Genomic DNA, 19,935 nt, shown 5'->3' with positions numbered 1-19,935 from the left:
GAGGTAATATTATTATATTGTCTATGAAGAAAATGAAGTAGCTTGCATGTTTATGTGTTTCCAACTGTGTTATACTGAAAGATGTAATTTTCAGTGTTAATTTGCCTAAACTAGAAGGTAGTATTTATGCACTCATCAGCTTATGGTGTTGGCATTTCAGCAGGTGTACATGTGTGCCCATTATCTGACTAAACAGATAGCTGTGTTTTTTCAGAACTGAGCCAGACCAATGTAGAGTGTGAAAGTATTTGTATGACAGCTTTGGCTTTTATTTATACTGGATCTCAAAAACATGCCAAGGTAGTAACTTTAGAGACAATGGATCTCTAACCACAGGCGGACAGCATGCACAGTAAATTGCAAAATTCTTTTTAGTGAGTATACTGCTCCTAGTGGTTTAGACTGAAATACAATCAGTTATGTAGTATATCAATAATTAGTAAATTTATGCCAAAAATGGACATAAGAAGTTAAAACATAGATGTTTTTTCGGATTCTGTGTAGAAATACAGGAATTATGTGACTATTCCAGAAAAAATATTTGGTATTTCACATGAGGATACTGCAATAGTACCTCACTTTAAACAGCAGACTTCATGATGCTGCATACAGTTGTTATATGAAAATGCATATTTTACAGCATATTGAACATGCTAGTCTCTCCTTTCTTAAAGAGTCAGAGATTATACCAAGAGAGCTAGTTTCTAGATGAACTGGGCCAAGGATTTCTGATTTCAACTACTAAAAATCAGCAACCTTGCAGGACTACTCTGTAACTCCAGAAAAGCTTGTTGTAAGATGCTTTGATTGTTGATACCCAGATCTAAGGAGCATCAGAGGCATGAAAGGGTCTTCATTAGGTTTAACATACTTTAAGGTAAAACAGCACTTATTAGACTAGAAAGAAGTATTGACTAATCTGATTTTCCATTAGGCAGCTTGCAAAAGTATATCTGTGAATATATCTGTCAATAATTTATAAACTCTTCAGAAAGAGAAAAAGGGAGGAGTGTATAAAAAGTTCGAACCAATTTGAACAAAAAATTATTTCCCATAAATGCATGCAAAAGTGCATATCCAATAAGGTGGTCAAGTGTGCATGTTGCTTTGTTGTCATTGTCATCTACAGGCTCTGTGGTGGTCTCAAAATAGTTTCAAATATGGGAGAACTGGAGGTGGTTGGTCATCTCCCATGGGTTACTGAGGGAATTCCAACCACTTCCCAAATGTCAGTCACTTCAGAAATTGTTATAAAGAAAGGAATCCATGTACACAGTCCATCTAGCTGGTTTTCCTTAATGTTTTATCAGAATGCTCTTCACCTACATTGTGTTAGAGGCTGGATGTTAGCTGTGTGTCAGCTGAGGAGATGTGAAAACCAAAACCGGATGTGCGTTCAAAATGTGACTCCTGCCTTAGTGCAGTCACAAGCAGTATCATGCTTCCAAGTAAATACAAAGCAATTCTGTATACTGCTTTTTTGTGATGGACATACAGTCTTCTCAGAAGGTCTGCATTACACTGTTCACCAGATTCCTTCTAAATTTTACCCATCTCTTCACCTGAGAGTTACTATTAAAATTATCACGTCTTTTCTATCTGTCCTTGGTTCAAAATGTCAAAAATGTTATCCTGCCTTGTGATTTGCTACTTCTGGTAGATTAATTTACAGGACTTCTTCTTTTCTTTTGTTTTACACATGGGTAGTTCCAGAATAGTTATTTCCTGCTTTACATTACTGTGAAGTGAGAGAAATACCAGACTGGAGCTGTGAAGGTTATGCCTCGGACAACACTAAGCACATTCCAAACCAGCTAAATCTGGTTGGGAATTTTTTGGTAATGCCTTTTTTTTTCCCCTTTAGGAAATGTTAGTTTGTCAACGGTTTTCTATTTTGACATAAAATGAAATCTGGTTTTCTGCTAGTTCAGTGGGCAGGTTGTGGATCCAGGGATTGTGGGGGCAGCCTGGGAGCCCTTGGAAAAAGTTCTCCCACATTTCCTGCTGTAGTTCCAAACTTGTAGGAACCAGCACTCAGCTCTCAGCTCTGCAGAGGGTAGCTTGGGAACCTGCAAAATGTCTTTTTGGCTGAGATCTGCAGGCTTCCTTCTGCAAAATTGAATGAAATCACTTTTGCCATGTTTTCCAAGGCCTTTGAATCTCACCCTCAGCTCGGGAATTGAGAGATGTTCAGAACCCAACAGGGATGTTTGAGCTTCTTACAGAATTGGTTTTACAGCTGTAGTTATGAGAGAGATCATGAATAATCAGAAGTAGAGAGGAAAAGGAAGCTGAGTTAAGCCAGAAAGGGGCTTCTGAGCTTAGAAGATGGAGATACTTATTCAGTTTATTTAAAACCAATTTTTTGAAGTGGTTATTTCAGAGTAATTTTTCCTCTCAGGCGAGGCTTTTCAAAATTGATCTTTTTGAGACTTTACAGATACGGAATTTTGCGAAGCAGAAAAATCTTCTTTTTAACAGCTCTGCTCCTGGTGACAGAGGACTGTGTTCATCTTCTCATTCAATGCCATACTAGAGCTCTGTTGATGGAGCCTCAACGCTGAGCAGATGATTTTTCTCCTGTGCTTTGTTACAGTACTTTACTCTCCAGGTGACTGGGCCAGGTATTCATCACATTTTCCCTAAGGTTCACTCTGGGTAGTTCTTGACATGAACATAACAACAGCCAGCTGCAGTGATGATTGAGAGAAATTATGGGTTAACACATGTTTTGAGAGGAAGATACTCCAGTACCCAGAGATTTCCTCTTTTTTGCAGGTGCTGAGTTCAATATTTCAATAGTGAGCACATGACCACTACACTCCTTTTCAAAGATATCCGCTTGATTTTTATAATAACAATTTATTTTTTGTTTTATAAAACACTTCAATAAACTTATTCTCTCCCTTAAATAAATAAACTGGGAGAACTGTTGTTCAATTTACTTTTTGGTCGAAACATTAGGTTTTCTGGCTCACATATCACCTTCTAAAAATCCACTTATGTGTAGGTATAGTTACAGCTTTAGCTAAAGACCTGAGCTGGAGGAATTATCCAGGTGTTTGCTCACCCTTTTTCAAGAATATCATTGTGTGAACATCCCTGTTACAGGACCACAGTGAGGCTTCCATGCAGCCAGCAGAGTCAGTGCACCTTGAACGTACATAAACCAGTGGCATGTACAGTGGTACTTGGCCAGCAAATACAGAGAGGGATCTAGTGGGATGAGTAACAAGTTCAGAGTAACATCACCATTCCAGGGAGGCAGTTTATTAAATATAATGCTTTTTCAGTGAAACCCTTCTGCAAAGACTTATTTTGTTCTCTGGAGCTCTGAGTAGGGTGTCTGCCTGTACTGCATGTCATGTTAACCTCTGTCATGACACTGGGGGTTACATCAGTGTCCCTCATCTCTTAGATTGAATTATTTTCAAACTGGAAACAAGTTTAGTACTTTGTTCTGTCAAACCAATCGAAGTGTAATTTATTGCAGTATTGCAGCCTCTGGCTGCCTTTCTTGCAGTGCTGCTTGGCTGATGCCAGAGAGCTTGTTCTCATGTAAGTGGGGATAAATAAGCCTATTGCACTAGTGAGGAAGGCCCATAAATCCCTGCCTATTTCTGAAAGCTAGTTCATCTTCCAGTCCCAGACAGAGTGTGGTCACATCCTTTAGAGACAGTAGAGTGTCACATTAAAAACTGGCATTCTGCGGAGCATATCCAAAGTCAATAAATGGACTTTAATTTTTGCAGGTAACAATCTAATACTGATAATGGCTGGGTCCTCAGTTTCTGGAATGTTATGAAAACCATAAAATCATTTATTAACAATTATAATTTATAACAATTAACCTGTTTTAAGGTTGTTGTCTAGGAAGTGAATGGGAATAACTTCAAAATTTTCTTCCAAAATTAATTGACATTTCATATCAGGTTCATATCCATGTTTTTGGGAGTAAGAAAGTAAAACTCTTCAAAAACAAAACCAAACCAAACAAAAAAAACCCCAAAAACCAACCAACCAACCAACCAATCAAAAAAAAAACCAACAAGCAAAAAACCACACCCAACCCCCTCACACATGGCCATAGCCTCAGTAGGTAAAAATTTACATAGTAAATGTAAATTTGAGTTCAATGAAGCTTTGAACATTTGTGGAAGTTCAGAACTGGGCTCAGTAAATTGCAGTCTCTGTAATGGGCTTATATGTGCATCAGTATCTCTGCTATTATCCCCACCTTGTTTATTTTCTTGGTAATTCTGATATGTCTTTGTATATTAATGAAGAAGATTATTGTGAGCTTCATCTTTCAGGAAGATTGTTTTGTATGTAATCAGGGAAAAAAAGCTGTGTAAATATTCTCCCTAATGAAATGGTAGGCAAGATCATACTGGAGTTCATAATCAACGATGATGCTAAAAAGATTCTATCACTCCCTTTTTTGGGGGGATTCACTGCACCTTTAACCTAAAATGTGTAAATGCTATAAAATTAGTAATGACAGGTTTTGAATCAGAAAAATGAACCGTATCTAGTTGAACAACAAAATATCTGGAGTGTTGGAAGGCTGGCATTATCCAAAGAAAAACAGATTTTTTTTTTTTAAGTCGTTTTAATCACATCAGTCATGTTGCAGCAAGGAATGCAAATATTCATATACTACAGATTGAGGCTGCTCTGAAATGTTCTGACAATCTGTTAGGTTTTGAGTGATGTTTCAACCCTATCACTTGGGTTTTTTTGTTTTGTTTGGTTTTGTTTTTTGGGTTTTTCTTCTTTTTTTTTTTTATGACTATAAAAAAACACTACTCATCTCTGTCACATGCTGCACAGGATAAAAAGCCTTTCAGTTTTCTTAACAAGAATCAGACGGCCAGGGTGCTGCTGGAACACAGAGAATATGCCACTGTCTGTTCAAAGTACAGCTTAATGAGCCAGACTAAACACAGTGGACAATAGAGCTGTGGGGGGAAAGGGCTTCTCGTGGATCTGTGGATCAGCTGCAGCTTTAACATCTAACTAGTTTCATTTTTCATCTTTGCAAGTTCCATTTCCCTGTTTTGTTGGTATAAACTGCATTTCAATGAGCGGACTTTCCTGCCTAGGTGATGGTATGGTGTGCTTTGAACAAGGATGTCGTGGATTACGCTGGGAATAATTCCTGTGTTTCCTTTTTCTCTTCCATAGTCACGACCTATTCCCTCACACCTTACTTCAGCAGTTGCAGAGAGTATCCTGGCTTCCGCCTGTGAGAGTGAAAGCAGAAATGCTGCAAAAAGGATGCGCTTGGATAGACAGCAGGTACTGTGCTCTTTGGGGGTCTGCCACATCCATATTTATCAATGCACTGGACTCATTTACATAGGGTGCCATGCAGAAGGGTGGTGCAGTGCCTTGTATGCTTCTTGCTAGCAAGGTTAATTAAAATACAAAAGCTGTAGGTTTTTTTTAATGAATACACAAGCATGTCTTTGTCTATATTTACATAAGCTGTGTCAGGGTGTCTAATATATTTGTAATGTCCAGCTGGATAAAGCTGTATATTTACTTTTTGGTGGCTGTAGATTTTCAGAGCATTATGTGTAATCCCTGTGCTAGAATTAAAAAGAACTGAACATAGAGTGGATATAATGTGCATAAATAACAGACATGGTGCATGTGTCCATGAATCAATGTATTTATTTGTGCTCATATTCTCTTTGAAAAAGTGAATGCATTTTAAATAGAAGGTGAAATGTTCTTACTGACTGAAAATAGCTATTTGCCTGAAACAGAGAAGTTGCAATGCTGTATAACAAAATGCTGTCAATTAACTTATTAGTGAGTTTTTAAAGCTCATGTGTTTTTTTTCTTGTGTGATTATTCACCTTTTGTTGTGCATGTTACAATTTTATTACCTTTAATTTTCTGAAAATTGCATGGTTTTTTTCAGTTTTTAAAAATCTAACTGGTAGTTCATTCCAGGCTTTGATTATTTACTCACTCCACAGATAGAGTGAATGTCTAACATTCATATTCCAAAGACTATTATGCTTTATTTCTCTTCATGATTGTAACAAGTAAAAATCTTAGTGATATCTCATGTGTTCCAAAATGTGCTTCAGTCATAGCAGATGAATTTTTATTTTGTGGATTAGAACATTTTTTAAAAGAACATTTTCCTTTTATGCATAGTCCATTGAGTTCTTTCAGGTCATGCCCTAACTGTATAAAGGATTACTACTGCTATATTTATACAATGGGTAGTTTAGGATCTGAGAGTGAATGTTGCTATTTCTTTTTGCTGTTATATTTTTTGCTAGTATTTTCATTATTGTGCTACATTTGCCTTAAGATTTACAAATCACGTGAGATGTCAAAGCACTGTAATACTAAATATAATTTAGTTTACAAGCAGTGCTCATTCATATTGTGCAGGTTTTATATTCTCTCATTTTCTCTCTGATTTTTCAGTAATAATCAAAAGAAAAGCTACAAAGTCAATGTGCTCTTAGCCCAAGGGGAACTAGAAATTACTTGCACAAACATCAGTTACTTTCATTGTACAAAATACTAGCTCAATCCCTTGGTCCAGCCAGGGTGAGGCAGAGTTTAAGTGATTTGAGTGAGAATCCCATAATGCTCCTCAGGGAGCCAGAGACCTGTTGAAACAAAAATCAATATTTGAATGGTAGTCAGAACTAAAAAAAACTCATATTAATAGGATTTTTTTTCTTTTATTTGTAGTATTACTATCACACAAGGACTTGATAACCTCTTTGGGGGGAGAGGCATATCTTTACCTTTCATTACAAAATTAAAAATCTGTAAGAAAATCTCCCAACTGATTGCCTTAATTGCAACTGTGATGTTAAAGCAGCAAAGCTGCCTATGAACAATGGATGTTGGGTTCTGCTTCCTCCACTTCTTCCCCCTTTTTGCCAGTGAGTTCTGGAACACAGTGGAATTGCAAATAGCACCAGCAATTTCATTCAGCAAGCAGTAAATTATCTGAGCTGGTGTAACTTTGGTGCTTGCAAAACTACTTGCGAATTCAGGACAGATATGCTGAGTAGAGATGCTGAACATGCTGGGAAAAAAATATGGCAGTGTGTGTTAGGTAGCTTCATAAAATTTAGTAAGAAATTTAACCTTCAGGGTGGAATAGATAAGTCATTAGAGAAGTAGAAAACCTTGGGTTTAGCCCCAGTTCCATTGAAATTTAATTATTTATTCTGAGGATGGGAAATTAATGAAGTAGACAGAGAGCACAGCATTCCAGAGTATTTCTGAGTGTGGTATTTAATGGACAATAGTGTGCTCAGTTCATCTGCTGAGATGAGAACTGGATCTGTATCCTCATAATCAGACAGTGTGACTAATAGGTAAAAGGGTTCTATTTTGCTTGTCTTCCTATTTTTTTCTTAAGTTACTATTAAATTTCCTTCACTTTTCTTACATATATCTAAAATGTTATATTTTCATTAGATTTTTTTCTTAAACAGAGGAAGATTGGAAAAGTTCAGTTCATCGTGTTGTTTTGTCACTCTGTAGCTCTTAAAAAAAAAAAAGCGCCTTGTTTTCAGACAGGCTTTGAGGGGGCCAGTGAAAACTTGGGAGGGAGAAAGGGGAAATAAGATAAATAAGATTTTGATGATGAAAATTACCACTTCAAAAATGATATAAAGAGATTTTCAATTTGAAGACAAGCATTAGACAGTCCTGGAAAGTAGATTGTCAAGAGGATCTGGCAAGGGCACTCATTCAGCACTTCCCCTCAGAGCTGAATGGAAGCATTGCATTAAGGCTGCTTTATTCTTGCATACAGTACAGTGAAATTCTGCCTTTTGTGTTCCAGACAGGTGATGTGCCTCAAAGTGAGATGTGGCTCTCAGTGCCATGGTCTAATTGATGTGGTGATGTTCTTGTGATAGGCTGGACTTACGATGTCAGAAGGCTCTTCCAACCTAATTGACTCTGTGGTTTTGTAGTTCTGTAGTTTGTATCCCCACCACCACTTCTTTCAGAATATTACCCATAAATCATGAATTAATTAAGAACACAGTGAGTGTTATGCCCATTCCTGAAGCTAAGGTAAAACCTTGCAGCCTCCTGAACTCCTTTTCTTGTCTTGTTTATTCCCTTTCCTTTTCTTCTTCAGTTTTCCTTCTCTCCCTGACACAACACTTGTGTCACAGAACTTGTCTTCAGCAAGAAGTTCTGAGTATCTTGAATGTATGTCCCTTATGGAAGTCTCTATTTATTAAAATGACATGAATTTCCAAATTAATTTTTTTTTTTTTTTTGCCTACAGTGTTAATTTTAGCACTGTTTTAATGAAAAACCATCTCAATTATTGCTCAGCAGAAAGAAGCAGCTTAAAATTCAAAACTAGGGATGTTTGAAGACCTCATTTCTTTTTAACAGATAGTGCAGGCCATGCTCATGAGCATTTTCTGTTTCTTTCACAAGTGTTAAATGTGAAGGACTGGCTTTATATACCTACAATCCCATGCTCCCATTTGTTTTCTCTTCAGAAGAAACCTCTCCCTGTGTGTATGTGTCTCTACACACACAAATACTTCATCTTATGGATTACTTTCCAGAAGTCTTTCTAATAGCTGCAATGATCTGGGGACAGTGTTAAGAGTGATAAAGTTGAGACTGAATAAGGAAGGAACCATTCTTCAACCTGTGTCTTAAGTTCCACCTATACGATCTTTGTATTTCCTAACTCAAGGCTGAAAATTTCTGCCAGCAAAAATCCAATCTTAAAAATAAGCCAATGAAATCTAGTTTCACTGGCATCACTGACTTATTTTCAACATTGCTTTTTTTTCATGCCAGGAATTTATTTCTTAATGGGAAAATAAATGCTTTCTTGTCTTTCAGGAAACTAGTAATTTCCCAATACTGCAACAATAATTTCCCAACTGCAACAATAAAAGCATTGTCGGTTTGTGAGACTTCTCTTTAAAAAGCATCAGTGTATTTACTAGGCTGTGGTAGCTCAGACTGCAATGCTTTGGCTGTCTGACTGTGTTAGATGTTACTCAAGTGCTCTCTTAAGCTCCAGTGCATTTTCATTATCTTGAGATCAAGCACTGTTTGGTTGGCCAGAAGCTTTAGTGTTGAGAAGTTATATATTTGATACCTATTACCCAACTGAAGAGTCCTGTCACTTCCACCTTTAAATTCTTCCCAATACCAAAAATAATTTATTCTGTCGCACAATTTTTATAGATTTATATGTTGAAATTGTCAAGGTTTAATGGTAGTACTGCTGAACAGTGAAATGCATGTGACACTGGACTAAATTTGGCTGATCTTTTGTAGTCCAGATCAGGAAGATGGCACAGAGGCAATGAAGAGCTTTTGTGTCTCATTACAAATCACCTCTGTTGAGTCTGGATACTGAAAAAGAGTAACTCTTTTGAATTTTAAAGACATTTTTGATCATAGTTGATGAAAAATGCAGAAACAATAATTGAATCAACCTTACATGATTTGCTTCAGTTAGAGATAGAAGAGGCATTATCTGAATCCTTAAGGTTTTCTGTGCTACTTTGGATATTCTCCTGGGATAATCCTTCAAGATCCTTATTACATCTCTAGCAATATTTGGTATGAAGCAGTTGCATTAAGTGGAGGCTCTGAACTACAATGAACAAGGGAGTCACGAAACAAAATAAGTAGAGCTAAAATACAGCCCTTTTCACTTGTATTCATTGCATATAGTGAACAATATAACCATTCTTCTTTTGCCATGCTCTTCACTTTACAAACTAAATTGTGTCTTGGTTGGGCAAAAGAAGAATGGCTAAATAAATATAAAAATCTGGGAAAAGCCATCCTGTCATTGTGTCCTGGGCATGGAGCAGAGGGGCAGAATGCATGCTTTATGCACTCCAGAGACCTTGGTCATGTGGCTCAATTTCTTGTTGATCACAAAAATTGAAGTTTTATTCTAAGACCTGAACCATTGTCAGTCTCTGCTTCTTCCAAACAGATAAGTGTGTGCTGTACTTTTTGTAAAGCCCCAGTATGAAAGTGTGGAGCAGGACTGGGCTGTGGGACTTTGGAGAAAGTGAAGGTGGGTTAGTGCTGCTACTGTTCCATCTGAAAATAAGGAAAAAAACCCCAAAACCAATTAAAAGTCTTCAAGGAAAGATGTAAGAGTAAATAGTAATTTATATACAGTATGCAAGAGCACCTGCCTCTTAATTTTCCCTAAAGAAGATGAACTAGATGGAATCTATCTGTGGAAAACCACGTAAGAATGGTAGTAGGAAGAAATGCCTTCCCCTTCATTTGGACACAAGTGGTTTTTTGTAACAGCTGCATTTTGTTGTTTTTTTGTTTAGAAGTTATACTTTTTGCATGTTGTCATGTGGCAAAATTTATGAATGAGCATTTTTCTCTAATTGAAATAAGTAGTTTTTGGCAATCAAGACAAAATGTCAGCACTTGGGAATGAGGAGGGAGGATGAATATAGGAAAGCAGGAAAAGAACTGAATCACAGAGTAATATGAGTGTAGAAGTATATGAACCTTTTTATGGACGTGTCATGTATAGTTAGCCAGATCATTTAGAAAATTGATGTTGCTGCATTCACAACATGTTGATTTGTACCAGTTAGGAATCTGGACCTTTGAGAACATATTGTTATTTTTGCAGATAGAATAGTGGTCACATATGACTGCAAAGCCAGTGGCCTGGATGCTCTCCTGGATTCAATCCATGTCATTTTAGCCATTTGACTCCACTTCAGTGACTAATGTCATGGAAAAGCTGCAATGGCATGCACAGTTTTTTGATCAGCCAAGGGAGGGAGCTACATACACTTCTTTCATCCTTATGCCCCAAGTAATTAAACATGCAATGTGTGATACACAGCAAATGACAAGTTGAGCCCAAGAAAAACTTAAGCTCAGAGAAAAATGAAAGTTATTGTTATCTTACATATTTCCCATCCTAAAAAAGGCATTTCTCAGTCAGGGCTGGTGCTCTTTAAAATACTAGTCTCTTCACAGAGTGCTTGTCTGTAAATATTTTATAGAATATGCATGATAAGAAAAAGTTATTCTGCATTTAATTTTTAAAAAATATGAGTTTAAAAGGTACACTTTCATTCCAGAGACTACATGAAAATAGCAGTAGTCAGACAACTTTATAGTCTGATAAAGGTGTTGTCCTCACAATACAACTCACTTGATGTGCTAGCCTCAGTTAAAAAAAAGTCTTTGTTTATTTGAGCTTTTCAAGTTGACAAGGGCAAGTCTATGTTCACAGAATGTTATGCACTATGATGCTATGAAACAGTTCTTTGTGATAAACACTGAATGCATTTTTAAAAAAAATCTCTCATCGAGATGACAGCTGTAATTTTTTTTCTATGCTGTGACTTGTAACCAGACAAATTAAATATCAGTAATCATTGTGGTGGAGGAAGAGATAATTTAATGATCCTAAACTGCATGAGGAGCAGCTGAGGTTACTTGTTCAGCCTGGAAGAGGAGACTGAGGGGAGACCTCACTGCAGTTACAACTTCCCTACAAGAGCAAGAGCAGGGGCAGGCACTGATTTCTTCTCTGTGGTGATCAGTGGCAGGACCAGAGGGAATGGCCTGAAGTTGTGTCACAGGAGGTTTAGGTTGCAAATTAGAAAAAAGTTCTTCACCCAGAGGGTGTTTGGGCACTGGAACAGGCTCCCCAGGGAAGTGGTCACAGCACCAAAGAAGTGTTTGGACAATGCTCTCAGGCACATGGTGAGACTCTTGGACTCTTAGACAGTGTGCAGGACCAGGAGTTGAACTCCATGATCCTGATGGGTTCCTTGCAACTCAGCTTATTCTGTGATTTTGTGGTAAGTTTGCAAATAGGCACTTCAAACACATCCTTCTCAGCTGTTTTTGTTTTGGGGGATAAAAGCAAGGAAAATCTAAAGTTTTCAGTGAATAGGCTATTAAGGATATTGTAACATTCTGTCATTTTAACATTATTGTTTTTATCTGTTAGAGGAGTAGGAATAGGTGGCTATTAGGTTTCTGACAAATGAATTTTGGCCTAGACACATATGCTGGGAGCTGACCTAGCATTTGACTCTGGATAGTTGTCATAGCAGCAACCTGAATAGAGCAGATTGGTACAAGTGCTGGTTGCAGAACTGGATACAGGTTCTGTGCTAATGCAATACAACTGAATATTAATAAAAGTGCACATGTACTGCCACTAGGAAATCACTGCTACAGCGTGTCCTTCTGTTTATAGCTAATTCCTAATTTTTTTTAAAAATTGAGGTTTGTGAGGAGATGTTACTCATCTGCCTCCATACAATTTCTGGTGCTGTTTTGCTGCATGTTATAGGGGGTTGACATAAAGAAAGACTCTTCAAGCACTGTTTTATTAACAAAGTAACATCTGGCTACTGCAGACCAGGAGCAGTTTGTGTTTTGATTAAGAAGAAAGGAAATTACTGGTGGACAAATTATAAGTAATTGTGCAACTGCTTTGGTAGAAATGAATTAGAAATCTAAATTGCAGTGAGGGCATGGACCTCTAATGTAAGATCACTGTATCTGGCTTTCAGCAGTGACTGGTGAGAGGCTTTTAAACCTTCGTACTTGGAGGACAGAAACAATTTTGCAATTAATGCCCAGCTTCTAAATCTTGACACTGAGGAGTTTTTTCATGTATTACCCTTCAGAGAGCAGAAAAGAAGGAAGAAAGATATATGTTTGTGTCCCTGATTGTGTGTTCCCGATCAATACAGCTCCCAGGAGGAAGGAAAAAATTGTATGGTTTTAAAATGTTCTCTATATTCTGTTATTTATATTGTATAGTGACAATATAGGGCAGTGTATTGTGTGGGGCAGATTTGGACAGCACTGGTCACAGAAAAGGGAGTTATGTAAAAAAATCTCATCTCCCAGCTGATGCTGGAGGATGCCCTGTGGAGGCAGTGCTGCTGTGGCAGAAAGCTGCAAATGCAGAGGGAGCACAAAGAAGTGGTTTTGTGTCAGGGTGATGGAGTCCTTGTCACAGCTATTCAGTATGCAGGAAGAGCACATCAACTGTACATCCTTGTAAAAGGTGGAGGAGAAAGCATCAGGAGTCCCCTTCCTTTTGGGTTTCACAGAGCCTAATTTGCTCTGGAGGATGGAAGAAAAAAGACACTGGATCCAAGTGGCAGCTGTGCAAAGGAACAGGGCCATGTCCTACCTCTGCTGTGTATTTACGTAAGACCTGAAAAATTCCAGCTCAAAGTGAATTTTGCTTCAGAATGGGAGGTTTCTGGAGTCTTAGAAAAGAGCAAAAGGAAGCAGATGGTTCACTTAACATAAAGCAAACAAATAGAAATCGGAATCCCAAAATCCACAAGAGGCAAATGTCACTTAACTTGCAAAGAGCTCAATGCCTCTTACACTACAGAAGATTTATTAGTAATAGCTTTTTGTGCTCAGACATCTCTTTGTGATTTGGCATTTAATAGGGATGAACATGACTTCTGTACTTCAGTACTTTATCCTTTTTTGTCTGCATTCAAAATGATCACTAAGATGACTGTAATGCCCTTGGATACCCATGCTCCAGTTTGCACTTCGGGCCTTGTTCACTTCCATCATTTCCCCACCTAGCGATTATTTTACTTCTAGGTTGGTCTTTGGTTTGTTTTTGTGGTTCCAAATGATATGCCTTAACCACTGAGGCAAAAAATGTTATGCAGGCACCATTTAGCTGCATGTGGATTATTGTCAGGAGATCAAATTATGTACAAGTATGGGGAAGCTTAGCTTCCTACCCAGAATGCACTGGCCATATTGTCAAGGGGAAGAAAATAAGTGGTATGCATTGTAATTTTAAATCCTGCTGCCTTTCAAGTCAGTGGCAAAATTCCTGGTTTCAGCAGTGCTGGATAGGGCTCTGTCATTAGCAGATGCAGCTGGAGAGGATGCCAAGTATCACAGGGCTGCCCCCCTCCCTCCACACTCCAGACCAACCTACATTAAATTTGCTACATGCAATGGAAAGGAATAATGTGAAAGGCATGCAATTGCAAATAATTTCATGCCTTGGATTTTCAGTGAGGCCCTCAGGTGAAGAGCTAATTTTTCACCTCAACACAGAGATCATTAAATTAGAAAATGCTGTATTTTTCCAGGCTCTTTGTGCTGAGTCTGTGTTGTTGAATTTCAAGCTGCTGATTTCAGAGTATACTTTAAGGCACCCTGAGCTGCAATAAGATCTTGAATGTGAAGTAAAATTGATGTCAATGTAAGTTTTCTGTTCTGGAGATTGATAAAGCTGAAGGCTCAAAAATGGAATATTGTGTTGTTTCTTGGACAGGAACTTTTAAGCAATCTTATCTCCCTTCCTACCATAGGTGGAATGAAAATGAACAGGGTTGGGAACAGCTTTCTTCCAGGTGTCTTTAACATCCTCCTTATGTCAAGGAAGCAGAAAAGGAAAGGCCAGTGAACATGTAGGTATAAGAGTTGTCTATTCAGGTCTGAAGAGGGAGGGCTTAGAGTCAGGACTTCTGTTCTTCCTGCTCCAGCCTTAAAAGCCAGGAATAGAGAATCTTTTTACCTATCCCTTCTTTTCATATGGCAAGAAGATATTAAATGTGAAGCATTTTCTTGCCTGTCAGATGTCTCTATCACAGACACAAATATGTATTTTTTTCCTGTGTTTAGCTAATGACTTCATTGCACACACCCTCCTGCCCACAGCACTGGCAGGGAATAATGTTTCTGGTGAGTAAATCCCCATTATCATGCAGAGTTTGGGCCACTTTAATGACATCAACGCAAAGCCAGTGTGCATGAGCAAAACCTTATTTTTCAAGAGAGGCAAATTCTGGTTTTTGTTATTGAATTAGCTAGATTTAGTAAGTTTTAGAGAGACATAAATTAATCCTAAATTCCAAACATCAGTTGCACAATGGATTCAGAAATGTTCCTCAATTAGAAAATGCAGTTCTGCCCACAGAAAATACATGTACAAGTGAATGCACAGACTGCTTATGTTTGGTAGCAGGAACATGTTTGTGATTCAACAACTGGCTTGATGTCCTAAACTAAATTTAGAAACATATTTTTCTAAGAAAAAAATTAAACCTATAATAAGCTGTGGGAGCAGGAGCTGAATGTAGTGCCTGAGAGCAGCACCAGCTGCTGAAGAGGCTAGGCACAGGACAAGGCAGCCAAGCAGGCTGTGGCCAGCAGCCCAGGCATTGTGCCAAAAGAATTCTCCCCTGAAATGAGAATATTTGGTGAACAGATTTGCACTGCAGTACACATATTTCATGCTTGTTACTCATGGTATTTCATATTAAGCTTCAGTTTTACTGTCTCCATTAATAAAGCAAATCAGAAAGTGCATCCTCCAAAGGCCAAAGTTAATTTCTTTGTTTCTTCCAATGGCATATGCTACTTTGGTTTGATGATTATGGAGTCAAAAGGCCATGCCCCAAACATCACTTCTTATTTACTTGATCTTTTAAAATACAGAAGCCTCACAGTACTGAAGTTAAAGGATTATAAAGTTCTATAAAAAAAATTAGAGCAAGTCTTCTTCAGTAGCAAAGTATTCTCTTTCTACAAAATAGTTGAAGACAGGGTATGGAGGTCAGGTTTGTTTGGCTTTTTTTAATACCATTTCTTTTTAAAATATTTTTTTTAACTGTAAAAGTTAAGTTTTGCCTGAGACAGTGTTCATTAACAGACACCCTGCATTGAATTAATAGAAAGAATTTTGTTTTCCACAAACATGCTGTTAAGGTTTTAATGCAGATTTGAAATAAAATAATTAGCATTCAGGTTATTCAAACACAGGGTAAAATATCTTTAAAATATCTGAACCTACCTTTGAAAAGAAGAGCCAATCATTAAGTGACTACAAAAAAGCCATTGCTTATTAACAGACAAGAAAACTGGGGCTTGTTGGTGTTTTGTTTTTTTTTTTTTTCCAGAAGATCTATAACTTTGACTATAATTTACCTGTGGAAGCAAAATGTTGGAATCTGCAGCAGGCTTACTTTTCTTCCTTTCCAAACTGGAACACACAGGCATTTTTAATTAGTTGAAAATGAGGAAGTTAATTCAACATTGACCTCAAATGCTTCATGTCTAGGCCGTCATCTGTTTCTAAATGAAGAAGAATTTAATTTGGGATCTAACATAGAGTGCTTTGGTCCATTCCTCCTGACAGACACTCCATGATGTGTAATAAAAAAAGGAAGTCTGGAGCAGAAGAGAAAGAGGAAGAATCACTCAAAATCCAAATCGTACCCCATAGTTTTCCATAGAGCCTTTTTCAGTGGTTGCATCTCAATATCCCAGATCTGGCAGGAGAATGGAAAACTGTTTTGTGTTAACAAAATAGGCTGGCAGTGGTGGGAGTGATACCAGTTGCAGTGCAGTAGATGAAGAGACCTATAGTGGGAGGTTTAATTATGGTGACCGTGATGATATTGTAGTAATAAATCTGCAAAGCTGGCACAAGCATTGCTCCAGCACTCCCACACACTGTTCCTTGTGTGCTTCCTAAACATTTGATTCATAAGTTTAAAGATTTTCTCTGTTGGTGCTCTGGTGCCACAGTCCTCCTGCACTGAATGGAGTAATGCTGATCTATCCCAGCTGAAAATGTTGCCCATCACAGTCACTGGAAAATGGCGTTTTGGCAAGGGGGAAAGAAACTCCTGCAGGAGTACCTTACTGAGATAATTTCTTTCCCAGCGTACACATAGGCATGAAAAGTACTGAGTAAAATGCTTGATTGTTATCATAAAAGTGGAGTTGCCTGAGGCATAGCAAGGCTTGTTCTGAATGAGAGGATTACACTCTCAAAGGAAAGGAGGAATTCCTCTTGCTTTGCATATTTCTGGTTCAGCAGTAAGTACTGCTATGCCTTTGTCATCACACATCAGTTCCAGTAATACATTGATTCATTCACCACCATTACCTGCAGGCAAAACCACTCTTGGGATGGCAAAAGAGGACATTGTTTCCTTGCAGTTTATGTTGTTTCTCTTTTGGAAAAAAACTCAGATATTCAGACTCCTCTGTTAGTACTGCCTGTCAACAAAGAAGCAGCAAAAATGATCAGCTATGATCTTCTGCAAGGTGCTGGCTTCTGCAAAGAAATTGGCTTTGAGAGGGTTTATGTAGCAAGATGAGAATAAACATGACATAACCTCTACTTCATTTCCCCTGAATTTTTACCTTTATTTTCTTCAGATTTTTAGCTACTCTAATTCTGGCAGGGGCACCCTAGGCCCTGCAGTTCATTATGCAGTGCTTCACTTTTGGGATCCAGCATGTACCAAATGAAGTCTCTTAGGAAAGAGCAGGTTTAGCAAACCTGGGCCCATAGTCCTGTGTCCTGAGTGACCTTAGGCTGAGAGCTCTGTGCAGGTGACAGAGGGAAGGAAAAGATCCTTTCATATTCTCCCCTCAGAGGCTGAAGAAGTTGGGGTAGTCTTCCAAGGGAAACTTCCTTTCCTTTAATGGGAAATGGGGGCTGGGAGTGGGTGGGGAGGTGTAAATGACGGAGGTGGGGATTCTCAAGGTTGACTACTTAAAAACAAAGCCTCAATCAATAACTTGTCATAAGGTCCAAGGCAAGGATCATGCTGCACTGTTCTTTGGGTCAGAGTAAAAGTCTGCCTTTGTTTTCTGCCTGTCCTAAGAGGAAGAAATTCTGTATGAGGCCTGGGCCCTAACAATCCTCTTCCCTCTGCTGGCAGGGAAGGAAATAATTAGGGGGGAGGAAATAACAGGGAGGAAAAAATTTCCACCTGCCCTCTTTCCTGTTGTCCTCCTCTGCAAGGCAGAAAATGGTGGCTGAAGACTCTTCTGCTCTTCACATGACACATTTGTCTGCTTTCTCTATAGGAAATGTCATGTGTATTTTGTGAAATACACTATCACCCACAGAAGTTTTGCCAAAACTCAAAGGTATTGTCACAATTCCCATATTCAACCAGGCCCATTCCAGTCTTTTACATGTCTGAAGCTGCTTGTAACCTGGTGCCAGCCATTGTTGGACATGTGATTTAAATTTGCACAGAGGAAGTCCCTGCTGTGCACACACTGGGGTGCACTGTGCAGTCTTGCACTGGGCATCTGTCCTGTATATTGAGACAACTTTCAATTAGTAGTGGTGGAATACCACCACTAGAGCTATCTAAATGGTTTCATATATTAAAATTCTCTGGAAAAAGAAAGAGCATGACCAGTATAGCTTATGGAATAGTTTATGAATGGTGATATGAAAGTTATGGTGGTGCAACCTAAGAAAAGAACAGCAGGAGTTATAGAGAAAATTAACTTGCAAGGACACTTTCTACCATTAGTCCACCTAAAATGATATTGCTCCATTGAATCATTAAGCTTTTTAATATTCCTTTATTCCTGATGGGAAAAAAGCCACACCAAGGAGAGCACATTCAAAAACCAACTATCTACAACCTCACTAAAGATTAGGCCCTTATCTTAAGGGCCACAGGAAAAGATAAATGCTATCCCTTTCCATTTGGGCAGAGAAATACAGTCCTTTAGTAGAACACAGTTTCTCTTTCCCCAGGAACCCAGCATCCCAGTTAACTAAACTGTAGGAGTAGCTCATCCATGTGTCCATGCTCAACCAGCAGCACTGGTGACCTCTGAAAGCTCCTGTTGCACTTCTGCTACCACAGTGGATAATGAACTGAAAAGCTGACAGACTGTGAACAGTGAGCTGTCTGCTTAAGTACTGCTCCAGCAAAAGTGGTTCTCCAAGCTCCTTGCAACAGCCACACAATAGCTCTTCTCAAAAGTTGTTTGCTGTACTGCAAGTGATGTGGCAGTGGTGAAAAAACAAGACTCAAATGCTGCAATGTGAAAACATAAACCTTTTATTTAAGGTTAACATACCCATTCCAGTTTATAGATGATGTGTCATTCTATCAGAAATGCAGCAGTCTGGGGTTCATTTATCTCTCTTCTACACAATAGCACCTTTTTATTTTGATCTTCTTTTTCCATGCCAGTCTCATGCTTTCATTTCTTGTTGAGCACTGGTTGATGTCATTTTTGATGCCTGGTGACAACACTGATGATGACAGTTTATTTCAGAGTTAATAATCTGAAAGCAAAAGGAACCTATGCCATTCTAATCTGAAACTGAAGCATGGCTTTCTTTTCTTGGCTCTATATCCTGTGTCAGGAGGGCAATTTGGAGATCTTTGAAGTGCTGGCAGCTAACTTAACATTTTGATAGGCACTCTTCAAGTTTCCACATCACTGTTGGTATTTCAGGCAGTTTAGATGCCTAACTGGACTCTGTACTACACTCAATTTAACTCAATTAGACTGTATCAATATTTCACCACCATCTAAAATATTCTAGTTACATTTTTTTATCAGAAGTATGAAAAAAATTTTATACTGGACTTCAAAGCGAAATCATCATTAGTACTTAGACTCAGGCAGTGACATGTTCATTATGGTTGCCTCTGCAGGCTAGGAGCACTTTTTCATGTAATCTCAGGTTTTCAGGCCAGAAAATTCTACTCTGAGACTGATGTGCTCTCCATGTAATGATGAGATGATAGACTCACAGCTAAAGCATGAGTGTTCAGCTTGGCTGGAATAGCCAGCTCCAACTGAGCTACAAATTGAGTAGTATGTCACACAAGAATGGGCTTTCTCATTTTTTATACATACTCCATTTAAGTAAGTAAAAGTGAAAAAAATAATGCAGAGAGAGTGGCAGAGAAAAACATAGTCTAGATCTGATAACAGAGGATGGAAAGCAATTTAGCAATCCCCCAGCTGCTCCTTACAGGAGGAGAAATAGTGTGCATACCCAAGAACAGCAATTATGTCCCACTTGATTTTACTGCTAAGTCCACTCCTGAATTATCAAAACATTTCCCAGTCTAAGGAATATCTGGCATGAGTTCTGTG

At 38.3% G+C, this 19,935-nt stretch overlaps 1 protein-coding gene across 5 annotated transcripts in view; it reads left to right on the top strand.

Moving 5' to 3' along the window:
* The window catches only part of NOL4 (nucleolar protein 4), a 189,326-nt gene that overhangs the window by 148,835 nt on the left and 20,556 nt on the right, over nt 1-19,935 (top strand). For all 5 annotated transcript variants that reach the window (XM_071418921.1, XM_071418929.1, XM_071418911.1 and 2 more), the window contains one exon: nt 5,188-5,301. In XM_071418921.1, coding sequence (XP_071275022.1) covers nt 5,188-5,301 — 114 coding nt within the window. The remainder of the gene's footprint in view (nt 1-5,187; nt 5,302-19,935) is intronic.

The sequence above is a fragment of the Agelaius tricolor genome, unplaced genomic scaffold, assembly GCF_023055355.1.
Source record: "Agelaius tricolor isolate 1412-34295 unplaced genomic scaffold, bAgeTri1.0.p SCAF_2, whole genome shotgun sequence".
Lineage (NCBI taxonomy): Eukaryota > Metazoa > Chordata > Aves > Passeriformes > Icteridae > Agelaius > Agelaius tricolor.
The sequence above is the reverse complement of the archived record's forward strand: the minus strand, read 5'-3'. Positions and strand labels throughout refer to the sequence as shown.